The following is a 17,364-nucleotide window of genomic DNA, read 5'->3' as shown; positions in this document are numbered from 1 at the left end:
CATGCTCCTGTACAACGAGTGGAGTGGTGCATGAACCCAGTAGGGCAGGGGTTGGGGCAGGGCTGGAGCAGAGGAGTGTTGCTAATAGGTGTCAAAGCAGGCGAAGAAGCAGTTTAATGCCGTGTTCAGACCAAACGTAATTTGAGCGTCAGTTGTGTCGGTTTACAAAAGCTGTGTCCGAATTCATGATCTGCATCCTTCCAAGGCCCTTTGCAGGCCGCAAATAAATGATAAAAGCTGCGGATTCACACAGGTCCAGCCTCAGACAACTGTTCCCGCCCCACCTCAGCGTAATTTATGTTGCCTAGCAACCGTGACTGTGTGAAGCACAGAGCGAAGAAAAAAACAACGGAGCCGAAGTTTGTTTGTTAGCCATGTTTTACTCCTGATTTCTGTGTTAGTCTTTACTTTTTGTAGTAAAGGCCGCTCCATAGTAGAAAAAGAAATCTATTAGTTTGATTCTAAAATGTTCAATTGCATATAGCACATTTCTACAAGGACTGAATAGAAGCAAATTATTCATGTTCAAATATAATACTCTCCAGACCTCAGATAAGACATTACAGTTAAATAAAACTATTATTTATTATATTTGTCGGCTTAACTTTCACCAATCAAACCGATTTGCTCAGGAATAAATGAAATACTTTAGTAAACCAAACATTTTACAGCTAGATATTACCTGTCTGAATAATATCGGTGTTTAACTTCCACTCATTGGGGAAAGCTAGCGGGAGTTTTTATAACAAAGTGTTGGGAGTCAGGCGTTCTCTCCTGCAACAGCTGAAAGCTGGCAAAGGGAACTGGCTGTTAATGCAGTGGGAACAGACATCTCAGAAAATGTCGGAGCAATATGCAATTAGGTGATGTATTAATGAACCAAGCAGATATCTGAGACTTAAACACTTATATTCTTGCCAGATAACGTTGTAAAAAATCATGTTGTGTCACTTCAAGTGTAATATAACAAAATAATTTGCCACTCTTCTTCGCCATTGCTGCTTTTCCTCAAAGCCCAGTTTGGAACCGCAATAAATTATGGGATACGTTTCACGCATCTAGTGCTGTGCAGTTGAAAAGTTTCGAGCATTTTCAGTGTTCTATGTTCAGCCAATGCAGCTGACACTGGAGTTGCAAAATCTTTTGCTGCTGGACGCAGAGCATCAACCAATCAGAGACACTCTTCTATGTGACGTCTGGAGCAAAATGTCAACCGTCTGACTTAGTGCACACGCGTCCAACTTGAAGCACCTGATGCGTTTTAAATGTGCGAAATGTGTTCAGTCTGAGCACAGTCTAACTCCTTTGCCATCCATGCATTCAGGTCTCCTGGTGTTGCAGCACAGCCTCTAAAGTCTGTGATATCTTGCATTTACTCACATAAAAATTTTCAGGTTCTTTTCAGTGTATTCCAGTAGCCAAGCAACAATATTTTGTTGCCAAATTCACTGTTGTATCTCTATTCACTGATAATAAAGTAGGTGTAAGTCTTAAGTGTAAGACAGTCAGACTTTAATCATTTTAGGCATTTATTTTTGCATTGCGTTGCATGGAATGCTGCTCAGAGTTTAGCAGAACTGGGTTGTTCTTTCATTTAACAACAAATCTGTTTTCAACGGTAGACTTTGCCCTCTCTAACCCCCTGGATGCTATGGCTCTATTAGTACAAGGATCACTCCCACACTGGCCACACCGAACATGGTTTGGAGATTTCTGTGTCCAGTGTTTGTACATGTGAATTACACCAAGAGCACCAAATGAAACAATGATAAGGCTGTAGGTGAAGAGGTGTGTACTGAAGTATCTTCCGCCCTGTCTTCCGATTTTGACCTGGTACTGGATCACCGCCTTCTTGTGCTCTCTGCCTTTAACTACTTCCACTGTCTCACAGGTGTAAATGCCTTCATCAGTGAAGGAAGGTGTTAAAACGAGTCCCTGGCTGAGCAGAATGTGTCGGGGACCGGGCTCAAGGATTTTACCAGAGAAGCTCCAGCTGATGGGGAGATTGGCATCAGGGAAGCAGGGGAGGAACTGTGCGACGTCAGCTGTGAGGTGGATGTCGGTAATCTGCATCGATACTGCTGGAGAAGCGAAAACAGCCATTAAAATTATCCTACTTTTCTCCTCGCTAAGGTAAATGTGTGTAAAGAGCTTTATGTGGGGAATACTTGCAATGAGAGCTTGGGCACATTATAGCATCACCATCAATGAGGTTCTGGATCCTGCCACAAATGAATTAAATCCTCTGATTATAAACGTAGCACATAATGAACATGTCTTGGTTAGTGTGACATACATGGAGAAGTTTGAAGCACCAGCAACAGCAGCACACAGGCCTTTGAGGTGGTCCCAGCCACAGTATGGATCTCTGGCTATAAGGCAGTCAGCACAGGATGTGTAGCGGCTGCAGTCCCTCACACTGAGCTGAGCAACAGCAGTTCTAGTTGCGCTGTACAGCTGACCCTGCAGATCATCAGAGTTCAAAGGTTAACTCCAGGTCCATTTAGTCTACAGACATGTAGCTGTAACCTACTCTTCTAGAGAGCTGAAGGAAGCGAATGGGCTGAGGATCCTGAAACAGCTGCAAGTCCTCAATGATTCGCCCTCCATCATCACCAGACCACACCGCCTTCTGCAGCCAACCAGAGTCTAGAGGACAGAACCAGAGGTTAACTCTGGTTTCTACAGGGTAAAGTTTGTAAAGTTACAAAGAATACTAGCAGCAATGTTTTGGCTAATTAAGCAAGTCAGAGAAAGAAAACAGGGGTTAATTTTTAAAACCATTTTTACCATCTGATTCATTCATTTGTAAATGTCACTGTTACAAACTAACTATTAAGTGCCAAATTAGAGTTACTTTCCAAACTAAATATTTAGTTTGGGCATACATTAATTTGGAACTATCACATTTTGCTTGTTAACTAAATAGTAAGCTTTCTAAGTATTTAGTTAGCATCTTAACTAGCTAGCAAGCCAAATATTTAGCTTGCTTAACAAACATTAAATTTCAAAAATACATATTTAGATATTAACTAAATATTCTGCTTGTTGATAAAAATATTTAATTAGGAACTATTTATTTAGGTAAGTTAAATATTTAGTTTTAAACTTAATATTTAGCTATTTACTTAGATTTGATTTGCAAGTTACATATTTAGTTTGTGAATTAAATATTTAATTTGGATCTATCACTTTTTTTTATGAATAACCTAATAATTTTTTTTTCTCTATGACAAGCTAACTAAATCAAAGTATTGTTGGTAGTTTTTTTTACAGTGTAAGTATACAAACAGCACCACACACATTTCTCTTACATTCACAGTGAAACTGCATGTAGTTTTTTCCTGTTCATTGGTCAAGACAGCCATTGTCCAGTCTGATCCTGCCAACAACGCCAACATGTGTTAAGCCATTATATATGATCCAGTTACTTACTGTTGCTAATAAACATGACGTTGTGCTGCTCTCCATCCAGAGAGGTTACTTTGTCAACAACAATTTTGGAGAACTGGGCCGTAGACCGGACCAGCAGGGGTTTCCCAGTGATCGGTGTCACAACTTGCTCCATCAGAGGATGGTTCTTCACAAACAGCAGGGTTGAGTCTGGGAGGTCACGAGAAGTCCTCACACCACTGGTTCGCATTTCATCATTAATACACTGATAATACAGATCAGAGATCATGTGAGGTGGATCATTTTCTTCACTACCATCTTATATGAGTTTGGGTTTTATGCTTACCGAACCAGGGTAGGGGCTAAATACTGTTCCTGTGTACCTCACCCAGCTGCCAGAATCAGTAAAGGTCATAAAGTTCCCCCTGAAAACTTGCTGGATGTCTGACAGCTTGTAGGCGCAGACAGCGGACTGACTGCAGGTACTGGATGGCTCCCTGCAAATTAAGTCTTGTTACTACCAGGTCCAATAAAACATTAACTTGGAGTACTGGAGAGACTACCACATCAAAATAAAGTATGTCAGTGCTTACCCAATTCATACAGAAACCTACCCTGACCTCCTGCTAGAGCTCTTTAGAGATCTCCCATCACCTACTCCGTTCCACCCCTCACTTGCAGGTGTTGTATGCGTGAGTTAAAACAGATGTTCCCAAGTGGGAAATATTTAAAACAGGAGCCAGTCTTCCTGTTTGGCTGCTGAATTTGCGGGATGTCCCAAAAAATTCATATGAAGGTCTGAATGTGTAATATCCAGACAATTCACAGTAAAGCTGGAGCACGATGTCAGACCTCCATTAACAAGTCAAATATTAAAATTTATGACAAGACAACTTAAAAAACACCTGACACATATGGAGACACAAAAAGAAAGCTTCTTCTCTCCAGGTTGGTAAAGTTGCATGTGAATGCAAGACAAGACTTCTGGGACAAAGTCCTGTGGACAGATGAGACAGAGTAGAGATGTTTGGAGGATTATACTTCTGGAAATGAAACATACCAAAGGCCCAAACCAACTGTCAAATGCGGTGGTGGAAAGTGAATGATCTTGTTGGGAACCAGGGTCTTGGCTCTTTGTCGGGATTTTCTGTTGCTTGGTGCTTCCCTCTTCATCCACTAGATGGTGTTAAAGGCTGCTACACCTTGGATGGCATGCCCGCTGACACAGTTCAGCACACCTGTGATTCATCACCTAATCATCTAGGAGTATATGAGGAGCAGGCTACCAGCACTTTGTAGCCTGAGTGTTTGCCAGTTATGGTACTCTGCGCCCATCCGAGCTTGCTCTCTGTGTTTCTCTGAAATTACTTCTAGTAATTAATCCTTGTTGCCTCTCCCTCAGGTGTTTCCTTGTGATGCCTTGGAAATTCCCCTGTGAAGACCGAGTCCTGGCTTTCTGGATTTCTCCCCTCGTAACACCGTGGATAGTTACCCACTGGTTGACCAAGTCCCTTCTTCGCCTCTGCAGATCTTCAATAAACCATTCCTGGATTTCCAGCTGGCATTCAGTTCGCTCCTAGTTCCTCCACACCTGAACTTACCTGTCCACCCTCCACCGCAGCCTCTACATCTACCTGCAAAGAACTCACTCTGTCAAGATCTCACACTGGAACCCGGATCACTTCAAGTACACCCACAATGAGACCATACCCCGGAAACCACGGTATTACCAACCTAGCGGAAGTCTATCTTCATCTCAAGTAAGATCAGTCTAATTCATCCTGAATTTCCACTTTCCGACAACCTCAAACTCACCATCTCTCTCTCTCTCACTGCTCTTCAGAATACAGACAACCCTGGTTTCCAACCCCAAGGACAAGAACTACACTCACTTTTCCTCATTGTTAAAATAAACTTATTTATCCGATAATCTGTTCTCCTGGTGGTGTTCTGTATGTGAGTAAAGAAACTAGGACCCATTATGAAAGATTTAGGTTCAGTTTTCACAGATTTTCCAGTGAAACATAATGCCATTTTCTTCATGGAAAATTCTACTTCTGGTACATTTATTTTTATTATCATTTGGCACTGGTCGCCTTTATTTGTCAGTAATCTGACAGAAAAAGGGCAATGAGGGAGGAGGAGAGACATGTGGCAAAGGACCCGAGGATGAGAATTGAACTCAGGTCAGCCATATGAATGTCTGACCTCTGTATATGGGGTACCCGATCTAACCACTGCGTCTTGCAACACACCCTCCTGTTCAACTTTATGGTGAAGAAAAGAAAATGCAGTTTGGGAAGCTGAAATACAGAAGTGCAATGTTACATGACACATTACCAAATTGGGGATCCACTATATGACAAAGTATTATGAAGTCAATATGTTCAACATCTGAAGCGTGGATCAAACTGAGTCATCAACAGAACATTGATCCCAAACACAGCAGTCAAACTGGAACAGAAATGCTGAGAAAAAAGAATCAGCAAGAAAACCTGGATGCTGCTTCTACATGTTTAGTTCTGGTTCTAGATGCTGAGCAGAACAGATCCAGAAGCCCTCAAAGGTCCGGAAGGTTGATATGACAATATCAAGTTTTTAATGTATTTTAGCTCTAAGGCTTTCAGTGATTTATAAAATAGCAACAGTATTTTAAAGCCTGTTCTCTGAGCTACAGGGAGCCAGTGTAGTGACTTTAAAAGTGGTCTTATGTGCTCTATCTTCCTGGTTTTAGTGAGAATGGCAGCAGCAGCGTTCTGGATCAGCTGCAGCTGGAGGACACATTTTTTTAGACAGACTTGTCAAGACGCTGTTGCAGTAATCGATGCAACTAAAGATAAATGCATGGATAAGTTTCACTAGAACTTGCTGAAAAATTAGCTCTTTAATCCTGGAGATGTTCTTCAGGATTAAAAAGTGATAGAAGGCTGACTTTTTAACTGTCTATGTGACTCTGAAGGATCAGATCAGAGTCCATTACTATACCAAGATTTCAGCCTGATCTCTACTTTCCATTCTATTAACTGAAGCTGCGTGCTGACTCTAGATTGTTCCTTATTGTATCCAAAGATAATAACATCAGTTTTTTTTTCAATCTAGTTTAAAGGGAAACTATGATGTAAAATTCACCTTTTGCATGTTTTTGTATTTCCATTTAAGTTTATGCTGCTTCTGGAAACATTCCAACTGCAAAAAAAGCCATCCAGACTTCTGGCAACAAGTTAATGTTTTTGGAATTATGGAAAACAAACCGTTTCAACAACCTACGTGTTGAAATCCTGAGACTTGACTTACGTGCTCAAGGTGAATGTTGCGTAGAAGATGCTGTCGGTCACGTTATTTTCATCTTGGAGAAAAAAGACGTCCTGCACCAGGGATGCTGAACCTTCATCTCCAAACGGGCAGTCCAGACGGGCTTTCAGGAAAGAAGTCCACTTTTTCTGCAAAATTCTCAATCCTCCCAAGTCGCTCTGAATCCGCACAAATGTCAGACTTTAATACTGATTCATGTGGTGTTTCAAAGGAAGTTTAACATTTAGAGACGTACTTTACACACTCGTGCAACTCTTGACAGTCGCAAGTTACTACGTTGAGCCTCGATTTTGATCTCTGTGAGGAACAAGAACACGTTGTCGTCCTCGTTGTTGTTTGAATGTTTGCTGATTTCAGCAAATTTCATGGAAATCATGTTGGGTCCTGATATCAAATCATTTAAAATGTGTTGTTAGGTTTGACAAGAAGATTTCAAAGTTAAAGAACCTTTAACTGGGTCAAGCGGCCACCTCACCATTGAGCCAAGACCATATTGGTTCAGTCCTCAAGGTATTCCTCCCATGTCTTTGGAAAGACTTTACTGTTCCCAGGAAGTTTATAGAACCAGCGGTATATAACGTGTTTCCTGTTGAGAACAGAGGAAAAGTTTGAAGTAAATCATTACAAAAATATTCCTTCAGTATGAGTGGGATCCACTGAAATCACAAATCCTGTTCTGGATAGTATGAGCCATGTTTAGGTACAGCTTCAAAATGTGAGCAAGAGGTAAAAGGAATTAAACTCAAACAGGCTCTTTATCAGATGATTAAAAGTCTAAAACCCTAAAAGGGAAAACCTTTGCATAAATCCAGCATTATGCTGTCATGACCTCCTAAAGACAAAAAGACTTCCTGTCTTGGCGAACAAGGAATCTCCATCACTGGAGACGTCGGACACAGTAAGGCTGTTTTCCCACCTGAGAGCCTGGTAAACTCGGATGGATTACAGACCAAAACTGCAACATTTTTTCTGACCATCAGCTGATGCGATTAATTTTCACACCAAACTGTCAAACAAACCAAACTCTCTGAGCAACCTAGTGATGAGTATCAATATTAGTTGGCAAAGATTTCCTCTCTGATTCTCACCTTTTCTGCTCCCGTATTTAAGCATGGGGATAAAAATCATTGTACCAACCATTCACCATGGAGGCAAAGTTTTCGTTGGGGTCAAAGGGAACTTTCCCCCTGCCATTCTGGAAACTGTCTTCCATGGTCACATTTCCTTCTTCAAACATCTGAAAAAATATTCAATATTTGTGATAATTTAGAAATTATACTTCTAATTCTTCCTACACAATAAATACCCAGTAAATGGTTCTGGTATTGCAGGACAACAACTCCAGCCTTATTTATGGGAGGAACGTACCAGGTGTGTGCAGGTAGGGTTGAATGCTTTGGTTCCACAAACCAGAATTCTGCCATCATCCAGAGTGTGCATCATCCTGATGTAGTTGTCACATTCCTGTTAGAAGAACAGCTATTTCTCCAGACTATTTTAAGAAGAGGGAGAACATATGACATTTCTTTATTTTAATGTGCTGTAGTGTACCTCGATGCTCTTGCCTTTCACCTTACACAGGGCTTTTTCTTTAGAGGTCACCGTCCAGTTAACCTGACAAAAAGACAAAGTCAACATGTTTATGGGGAAATGTTTGTGAAATTCCTTCATGAGGTATAAATATAAAAAGAGGAATATCTATCATAAGGGGCATATTTTGTAAAGATACACAGTAAAGATTTGACAGCAATAAGATGAAACATTAAAGCTGCAAGTAGAGTTGGAGGCTGTCAAGAAAATCCGAGCTCATCCCACTTCCCCATGCTGGAGATTTTAGTTTAACAGTAATAATAAATAAAGTTATCTTTAAAATGAATCACTCAAGTGATATCAAGGCCCAACAGTAGACTTAAGTGTCAATAAAATAAATCTGGTTGTGTGTGTTGTTTTTGTCTCATGCAAACTTTGCTTTAATTCTACTTTTTTCTATCTAATCATAAGAAATCATAGTCAGTCAGAGAGAGTCATTAAACAGGAAAAGCAGGTTTCCTGGAAAAAGAGGAAGTTTCCAGCCTGCAGATTTATAAAAATAGTTGAGACTATTTTAAAGCATGAAAGTTTTAAAAAATTAAATCTAAACATTATTAGTAATTGGATAAGAATCAAAGTAAAATACTTATATGAATATTGGTTTACTTGTAATAATACACTTATATTTGTGGGAACTACAAGAAAAACAAGTAACTGTAACTTTAGTAGTAAATAATTAGAATCATGTATTATTCTTGGTTTCTTTTCAGAAAAACATCTGTAATAACTCACATTAAGATTATAATAAGAATAATTAATAAGTTATGGTTATAAAATCATAAATGAATGATAGATCAGAGAAGCTGAAGAAAATAAATGTGATATAAGTTATGGTTATAAAATTATAAATGAATGCTAAATCAGAGAAGCTAAAGAAAATAAATGTGATATAAATGTGATTTTGACATTAAACTTGAAATGGTGTAAAAAGGTGTAACTGCAATTAAACATCACTGATATGTTGGAGGTAGAGAGTAGGTGAAAGGTTGTGCAGGCAAGGGACACAGGAGGTTGAGCAACCCTGAGACATTGGCACAGACATCAGGAAATGTCTGTAAGACAGTGATGGATATGAGATCATCTGTCTAAGCAGACAGCAGGCGCACCAGGGGGGTGGATAAACCCTATAAAAGGTGGGTGCAAAAGAGGAACCTTTTGTTGGATCCTCCGGGCAGCTTCGAGCCAAGATCGAGATGGACAAAAAACTCTGCAGCTGAAGAAGAGCCGGGGCCACGGAGCCGGAGACTGTCCTGCACATGGAGACCAACCCGTCTGGCCCACAATCTGTGGCTTCGAATCGCACTTCTCTCATCGGCTGGGTTCTGACCCCAAAGACAAAGATGAAGACAAAGACAAGGAAGAAGAACTGGTGCCTTTTTTCCTGCCAGCACCAAGTCCTGTGTGACCTCAGCATCCATGCGGAGAGGAGGCTCATCAGACCTGCGGAGATCCTGGCCTTCGCCGATCAACATCTTCCTCCTGCTGCCACACCTTCTTCATCATCAAGCCAGGTCTGGGGTTCGAAACGCCAAACTCCGTCCGTCTCTCTCAAAGGTTCCCTTTTTTAGTTCTCAGTATCAGCAGTAGGGAAAGATAGACTAGATGATTGATTTTACTTATTTGATTATTTCTGCTACTGAATTAAGCTGTACTGACCCTTGCAAAAATGCCTTACTAATAAAATATTTAGCATAAAGAAAATCTAAAAGATGTTGTGGACATTCAGTTAATGAGTCACCGTAAAGTTCTTTGATGGTTGTAAAATAGCTGTGATGTTTGATTCTGGAGAGGAAGAAGTGGAAAATGTTTTTAGGTTGCTGGTAGCCCATATTTAAAACCTCATCCTTGGGACTCGACTGAGTCACTAAAACCTACCTGGTTCAATAACAAATGCAAGTTGCAAAATAGAGAACGAGCGACCGTTAACAGGTGTGCTCTGTGAAACTAGTTGGCTGTAGGCTGCTCAGTCTGGCTAATTCACAGGGGGAAGAAGGGTGGGACACCTGGATGTAGGCCGTCAGATAACCAGGCGAATCGTTTCTCGAAACCAGCTTAAACAGAGTTTACTTCAGTTCTGGACAGGGTAAATCCCAGCAGATTTAGGAAACTCAACGGACCCGTTAGACGGAGAGCTGGTAGCACATCTCCCCTCTCAGAAGAGGAAGTACGAGAGTGAGAGAGTAGAGACAGAAAGGAGGGGGGGGGTGTTGCGCAACAACAAGGCCCTTGCAGCTCCGTGTCATTTCAGCCTTACAGAGTTGCTGGCGAGCTCCAGCAGCTCCAGCAGCTCGGCATGTTGATGCTCTCGCGCAGTTCTCACACCAGTCCACTAGGTGGTACACACTGATGTGGTCAGCAGCGCTCCCAGACGAGGCACAAAAAATCTGGTGCAGATCGCTTGATGTCTTAAGGAGACATAGCTGTTGGAATAGCCTATGAGGCGCAGTGGAGTCAAATTACAATTTCAAGCTACTGGGTTCTTTAGAGATTAACGAAGGTTAATCCTAACACGTTTAGTGCAAATAGGATGAGTCATGTGTGATTTAGAGACAACCGTATGCAAATAGTGAGGGATTAGAATTTGCCATTCGGCCACACCCAAATGCTGGCGCCAGCAGAGTGTTGAAAGAAGGATTTACCATCAAGCTGTTCTATTTCTATTTAACACAGGTTGAAATCTGCATGAACCACAGAGTAAAAGGAAAAAAACATTGCAGGAAAATAGGTCGAAAAGAGGCAGGGCTAAGGTAATGTCAGTAAATGGCCATGTGAGTGTGATGAGGTCTGGTCTGTGATGATACAAATGAAGTTTGGTGCACCTGGGAGCTTTTCTGGGGAAGTTATTCCACTTTGATGTTTGATGGCGAATGGTCAGATTTGAGGCTTTGACATACAAAAAAATCCTTTGATAACTTTTGACCTTCAATGCTTCAAGACTGCCCTGACTGACTTGATTAGGTCAAGGGAATCAGAGATGGAGCTTTCCAAGAAAAAATAGTCTTCCTGTTCTGGGTGGGAGGGGGGGCTTAGATTATGTCAGACTATGACGACATAGGATTGTCACATCAAATCAGGATCACTTATCAATCAGTCAATGAAATTTTATTTGTATAGCAAATTTTAGCAGCAAGGCATTTCAAAGTATTTTACATCATAACAAACACAAAAACACAATATCATGCAACATAGATTCAACAATCAAAACATGCCAACTTATGCCAAGTTGAAAGTCACAGTGTTTCGTTTGCTTTGGCAAGTACACCAAGTTTGCTGCTCAGCCATGCCCCCTGAACTAATATGAAAATGAAATTGTTTTGATAACTTTTAAAGTCTCACCTCATAACTGTATCCTAACCAAAAATTAAGCCAATAGGGCAACATCCGGGCAAAATTCGAGGTGTGTAAAAGTTAAAAATCGCCAAAGTTTCCCTTCAACTCAAAATGGCCTCCTCCCTGTATATTCCAAGGGGTACCTCCAAGAGAATTTTTTTCTTTATTTGGGGGGGGGGATCTACCTACATACCAAATTTCAGATCTCTATGGTTTGTCCTATCACATTAGGGGAGCAGTTTGGCCACACCCACTTATGTCATGGAATCCAAACATTTTAGTTAAAGGACAATTTTGGATAAACTTTGGTGAGTTTCTGAATATGTTAAAGCCTCCAAAAAGGCATATATATTCTGAGAAATAAGAAATCCCATGGTTGCAATAGGCCTTTGCAGCGCTTTGTTGCTCAGGGATAATAAGTTGGGGTAAATTTTTCAGTCTTATTTTCAGCAGGTAATTCATTAATTTATAAATGTTTCAGTGTTAAAATATTTAGCTGAGTAACTAAATATTTAGCTTAAAAATATTTTGTTAGCAGGCTAAATATTTAGCAGCAAAATATTTAGTATACAAGCTAATTATTTAGTTTGCTAACTAAATATTTAGCTTGGTAACTAAATACTTAGGATTAAACTAAATATTTTAATTGGAGTTCAATATCAGTATTTTGATGGAAACTGACATTCATAAATGAAATAAAACCACATGATGAAAGTATTGCTTTGACAAATTAATCCCAATATTTCCTGCTAAGTCCGTCTGTCTGTCTGTCTATCTATCTATTGTCAAGAAAATCCGAGCTCATCCCACTTCCCCATGCTGGAGATTTTAGTTTAACAGTAATAATAAATAAAGTTATCTTTAAAATGAATCACTCAAGTGACATCAAGGCCCAACATTAGACTTAAGTGTCAATAAAATAAATCTAGTTGTGTGTGTTGTTTTTGTCTCATGCAAACTTTGCTTTAATTCTACTTTTTTCTATCTAATCATAAGAAATCATAGTCAGTCAGAGAGAGTCATTAAACAGGAAAAGCAGGTTTCCTGGAAAAAGAGGAAGTTTCCAGCCTGCAGATTTATAAAAATAGCTGAGACTATTTTAAAGCATGAAAGTTTTAAAAAATTAAATCTAAACATTTTGAGTAATTTGATAAGATTCAAAGTAAAATACTTATATTAATATTGATTTACTTGTAATAATACTTACACTTATATTTGTGAGAACACTTATAAGAAAAACAAGCAAATGTAACTTTGGTATCAAATAATTAGAATAATAGATTATTCTTGGTTTCTTTTCAGAAAACATCTGTAATAACTCACATTAAGATTATAATAAGAATAATTAATAAGTTATGGTTATAAAATTATAAATGAATGCTAGATCAGAGAAGCTGAAGAAAATAAATGTGATATAAGTTATGGTTATAAAATTATAAATGAATGCTAAATCAGAGAAGCTAAAGAAAATAAATGTGATATAAATGTGATTTTGACATTGAACTTGAAATGGTGTAAAAGGTTGTAAAACTGCAATTAAACATCACTGATATGTTGGAGGTAGATGGTAGGTGAAAGGTGACAGGAAGGGAAAAAGGGGAACTAACAGGAGAGCAGAGATGATCAGCACCTTATATGGAAACAGGAGGTTGAGCAACCCTGAGACATTGGCACAGACATCATGACATGATGTCTCTTAAGACAGTGATGGATATGAGATCATCTGTCTAAGCAGACAGCCAATGAAAACGCACCAAAAGGGTGGATAAACCCTATATAAGGTGGGTGCAAAAGAGGAACCTTTTGTTGGATCCTCCGGGCAGCTTCGAGCCAAGATCGAGATGGACAAAGAACTCTGCAGCTGAAGAAGAGTCGGAGCCACGGAGCCGACGACTGTCCTGCACATGGAGACCAACCCGTCAGCCCCACAACCTGTGGCTTCGAATCGCACTTCTCTCATCGGCTGGGTTCTGACCCCAAAGACAAAGATGAAGACAAAGACAAGGAAGAAGAACTGGTGCCTTTTTTCCTGCCAGCACCAAGTCCTGTGTGACCTCACCATCCATGCGGAGAAGAAGTTCATCGGACCTACAGAGATCCCTGCCTTCGTCGATCAACTTCCTCCTCCTGTTGCAACACCTTCTTCATCATCAAGCCAGGTCTGGGGTTTGAAACGCCAAACTCCGTCCGTCTCTCTCAAAGGTTCCCTTTTTTAGTACTCAGTATCAGCAGTAGGGAAAGATAGACTAGATGATTGATTTTACTTATTTGATTATTTCTGCTACTGAATTAAGCTGTACTGACCCTTGCAAAAATGCCTTACTAATAAAATATTTAGCATAAAGAAAATCTAAAGATGTTGTGGACATTCAGTTAATGAGTCACCTTAAAGTTCTTTGATGGTTGTAAAATAGCTGTGATGTTTGATTCTGGAGAGGAAAAAGGGGAAAATGTTTTTAGGTTGCTGGTAGCCCATATTTAAAACCTCATCCTTGGGACTCGACCGAGTCACTAAAACCTACCTGGTTCAATAACAAATGCAAGTTGCAAAATAGAGAACGAGCGACCGTTAACAGGTGTGCTCTGTGAAACTAGTTGGCTGTAGGCTGCTCAGTCTGGCTAATTCACAGGGGGAAGAAGGGTGGGACACCTGGATGTAGGCCGTCAGATAACCAGGCGAATCGTTTCTCGAAACCAGCTTAAACAGAGTTTACTTCAGTTCTGGACAGGGTAAATCCCAGCAGATTTAGGAAACTCAACGGACCCGTTAGACGGAGAGCTGGTAGCACATCTCCCCTCTCAGAAGAGGAAGTACGAGAGTGAGAGAGTAGAGACAGAAAGGAGGGGGGGGGGTGTTGCGCAACAACACTATCTTACGCTTTTCGGGGTCTGGTCGCAGGGGAAGCAGCCTAAGAGGGGAGACCCAACTACTTGGGCCAGCTGCCAGGCCAGCCGAGAGACATAGTCCCTCCAGCGTGTCCTGGGTTTTCCCCGGGGCCTCCTCCCAGTGGGACATGAACACCTCACCAGGGAGGCATCCAGGAGGCATCCTAACCAGATGCCTGATCCACCTCAGCTGGCTCCTCTTGAGCTTCACACTCGGTTGCGAACCGCTCCAGCGAGAGCTGCAGATCACGACCTGATGAAGCCAACAGGACCGCATCATCCGCGAAAAGCAGAGATGCGATCCTAAGGCCACCAAAACAAATCCCCTCAACACCTTGGCTGCACCTAGAAATTCTGTCCATGAAACTATTGAACAGAATCGGTGACAAAGGGCAGCCCTGGCGTAGTCCAACTCTCACCGGAAACGATGCAGACCAGACTCTGACACCTGTCATACAGGGACCTGACAGCCCGTATCAAAGGGCCCGGTACGCCATACTCCCGGAGAACCCCCCACAGGGCTTCCCGAGGGACCCGGTCGAACGCCTTCTCCAAGTCCACAAAACACATGTAGACCGGTTGGGTGCAGTCCCAGAACCCTCCAACAAGACATTGCTGAGGGGGGAGCGCTGGTCCAGTGTTCTACGACCACCATGACAAGCTAAATAACTCAAATTCTTACAGTTAATTATTGACTGTGCAATTCCAAAAACACTATAGTCTCCTTTTGCATTTTGTGTATTTTCATTGACATTTCACCACCCAAGCCCAGTTCCTACCTCGCTGGTTTTTACAGTGATGTCATCCAAACTGAGCGTGATGACCTTTCCTCTGGCTCCGACGAAGAGCAGACCGATGTCTTCTCTGACCAGCAGGGAGCTCAAACCGTTAAAGTCTGGCTCCTTAAACAGCTTCAGGTTCACATCTGAGTGAAAGAATCCAACCGGCATCCTCAGGCTACTTTTGAAATCAGATATTTACCTCAGTGTGATGTTACTGTATGCCATTCTTAATGTTTTTGACATTGACACTCATGTGGACTCCGTTTATTAATTAGTAGGCATCTGAATTTAGACGACCTTCCTATAATTTATTTAGATATATCACAGTAATGGGGGTAAAAACATGTTCATGCTACATTCGTATTATTTTCATCCTTTTCAAGACGCTAGGGTTTGTGTTTACAATATGACAAAAAGTAGAAAAGTTTATTTGGTGTGAATACAAGAGTCTGGACATTTTACTGTTGTTGCAGGGATGCCTCATGTCATAGGATTGTGTTTTCATGTTTAGGGTTTTACTTCCTTAAATGTTATTTTAATCAGATCGCTTTTATTGATGTGTTAAAATAATTTTATCTGAAAGTTGTTTTTATCTATGCACACACATGCACACATTATATTGGAGCTGATTTCTCAGGGGAACGTCCTCTTTAGGCCATAACTTGGTTAGGTCTCTAAAAAGAGTTTAATCCTGTTGTTCGGGCCACTTTGTGTTTGCTTCCTTCAGGATGCTTGGCAGTGGTCCAGCGCTGAAATGGTAAACTATTTCTCTGTTGTTTTTACGCATCGTCAATACTTATATTTTGCTTTAATAAATTGGACTGTTGATTTTAACTCTGTTTCCTTGGTTATTTGAGACAATCCCTCTCCCAAAAAAAGAGTCCAGGTGAAACACTGACCTGAGAAGAAAACGCTCCGGCGGGGTTTCAGGCTTTGGGCTGATCCTTCGTTCATAATGATCAGGACATAAAAGAGCGCTACCTGACTCTTCATCATGACCTCAGACAGGAAATAAAGAAAAAACATATTTTCTATGACAGTTGTTATGGAAACAGCAGTTTATTTCCTGTCTTATAGTTGGACATCACAGCTTCTGATAGCTAGAAGATCTCAGCTGAAATGACTCAGAAACATGGATATGTAATTTATGAAATTAATCTCTTAAACAAGTTTATTTATCTCTGGTCTTTCCATTAGCATCTTTAGCATCTGTAATTGCTTTACAACTTATATAATGCATAAAACATGCAAGTAAAGCTCTGCATTACATTATTTAAACAGCATTTAACCTTAAGAAGGGCATTCTTGAGTATGGTCAATTAGAACATTTCATTTTGTAAAAAACGTTTTTATGGCTTACCTGTTACGGGTGATTATGTAGAGGCAAGTTACTTCTGATAACTCAAGAGGAACCAAAACATGTTTATTTTTAAAAGCAGGGGCTGCATCCTTTGAAGGCCAGATTTGTAGGCCGATAGAATCGTAGCGTGGCAACAGGGCCTGTCTGAATTCAAAGATTCCTCCAATTGCGTCCTTCTTTTCTGCATTTGACCTTCCAGATTTGAAGGAAGGGTCCGGTGTGTCCTTCATGGCCCTCTGTGTCCCATGATTCCAAATTGGGTGTTCAAACAAAGCGGCAATGAAATTCCATTTCATAGTGTGATAAAGCCAGCTCCAAAACAGTGCAAACAATGTAGGAAATATGTATATATCTATAAACATAAATATGGTAATTATTACACTACTAAATCAGTTAATTTATATATACATACACAGTTGCATATATAATACACATACAATCATATTTTTTTCCTTAAAAAAAGTGTTTGTTGTTTTATGGGATTATTAGCATATTATCATCTTAAAACCTAAAGTAAATTGACAACATTTCCATAGTGAATGCTCGATCATTTGCAGCAAATAGTGCATCTGCAGCCATAAAAAATACTTAGAATATCATTATGTGAAAACCGCAGCTCCTCTGGACTCATCAATTCCATGTAGGGCTGAAATCGGGATTACATATACTAATTAACTGAATAATATTTGAATATCAAAAAGTGCTTAATGG

The 17,364-nt window shown here is 40.4% G+C and overlaps 1 protein-coding gene across 1 annotated transcript; it reads right to left on the bottom strand.

Annotated features, from left to right (window-relative positions):
- Positions 1-1,516: 1,516 nt before the first annotated feature.
- LOC114134189 (semaphorin-4E-like) lies at positions 1,517-16,504 on the bottom strand. Its single transcript, XM_028000598.1, has 14 exons — positions 16,193-16,504; positions 15,291-15,436; positions 8,257-8,319; positions 8,074-8,169; positions 7,843-7,942; positions 7,181-7,291; positions 6,941-7,089; positions 6,688-6,863; positions 3,740-3,890; positions 3,436-3,658; positions 2,534-2,649; positions 2,297-2,463; positions 2,173-2,222; positions 1,517-2,081 (listed from the first exon to the last, which is right to left on the bottom strand). Exons 1-14 carry the CDS (start codon positions 16,317-16,319, stop codon positions 1,591-1,593), a joined length of 2,166 nt encoding a protein of 721 aa, XP_027856399.1. The 5' UTR covers positions 16,320-16,504; the 3' UTR covers positions 1,517-1,590.
- Positions 16,505-17,364: the final 860 nt, after the last annotated feature.

This window comes from Xiphophorus couchianus, chromosome 19, assembly GCF_001444195.1.
Source record: "Xiphophorus couchianus chromosome 19, X_couchianus-1.0, whole genome shotgun sequence".
Classification (NCBI taxonomy): domain Eukaryota; kingdom Metazoa; phylum Chordata; class Actinopteri; order Cyprinodontiformes; family Poeciliidae; genus Xiphophorus; species Xiphophorus couchianus.
This window is presented reverse-complemented; position numbering and strand designations above follow the sequence as displayed.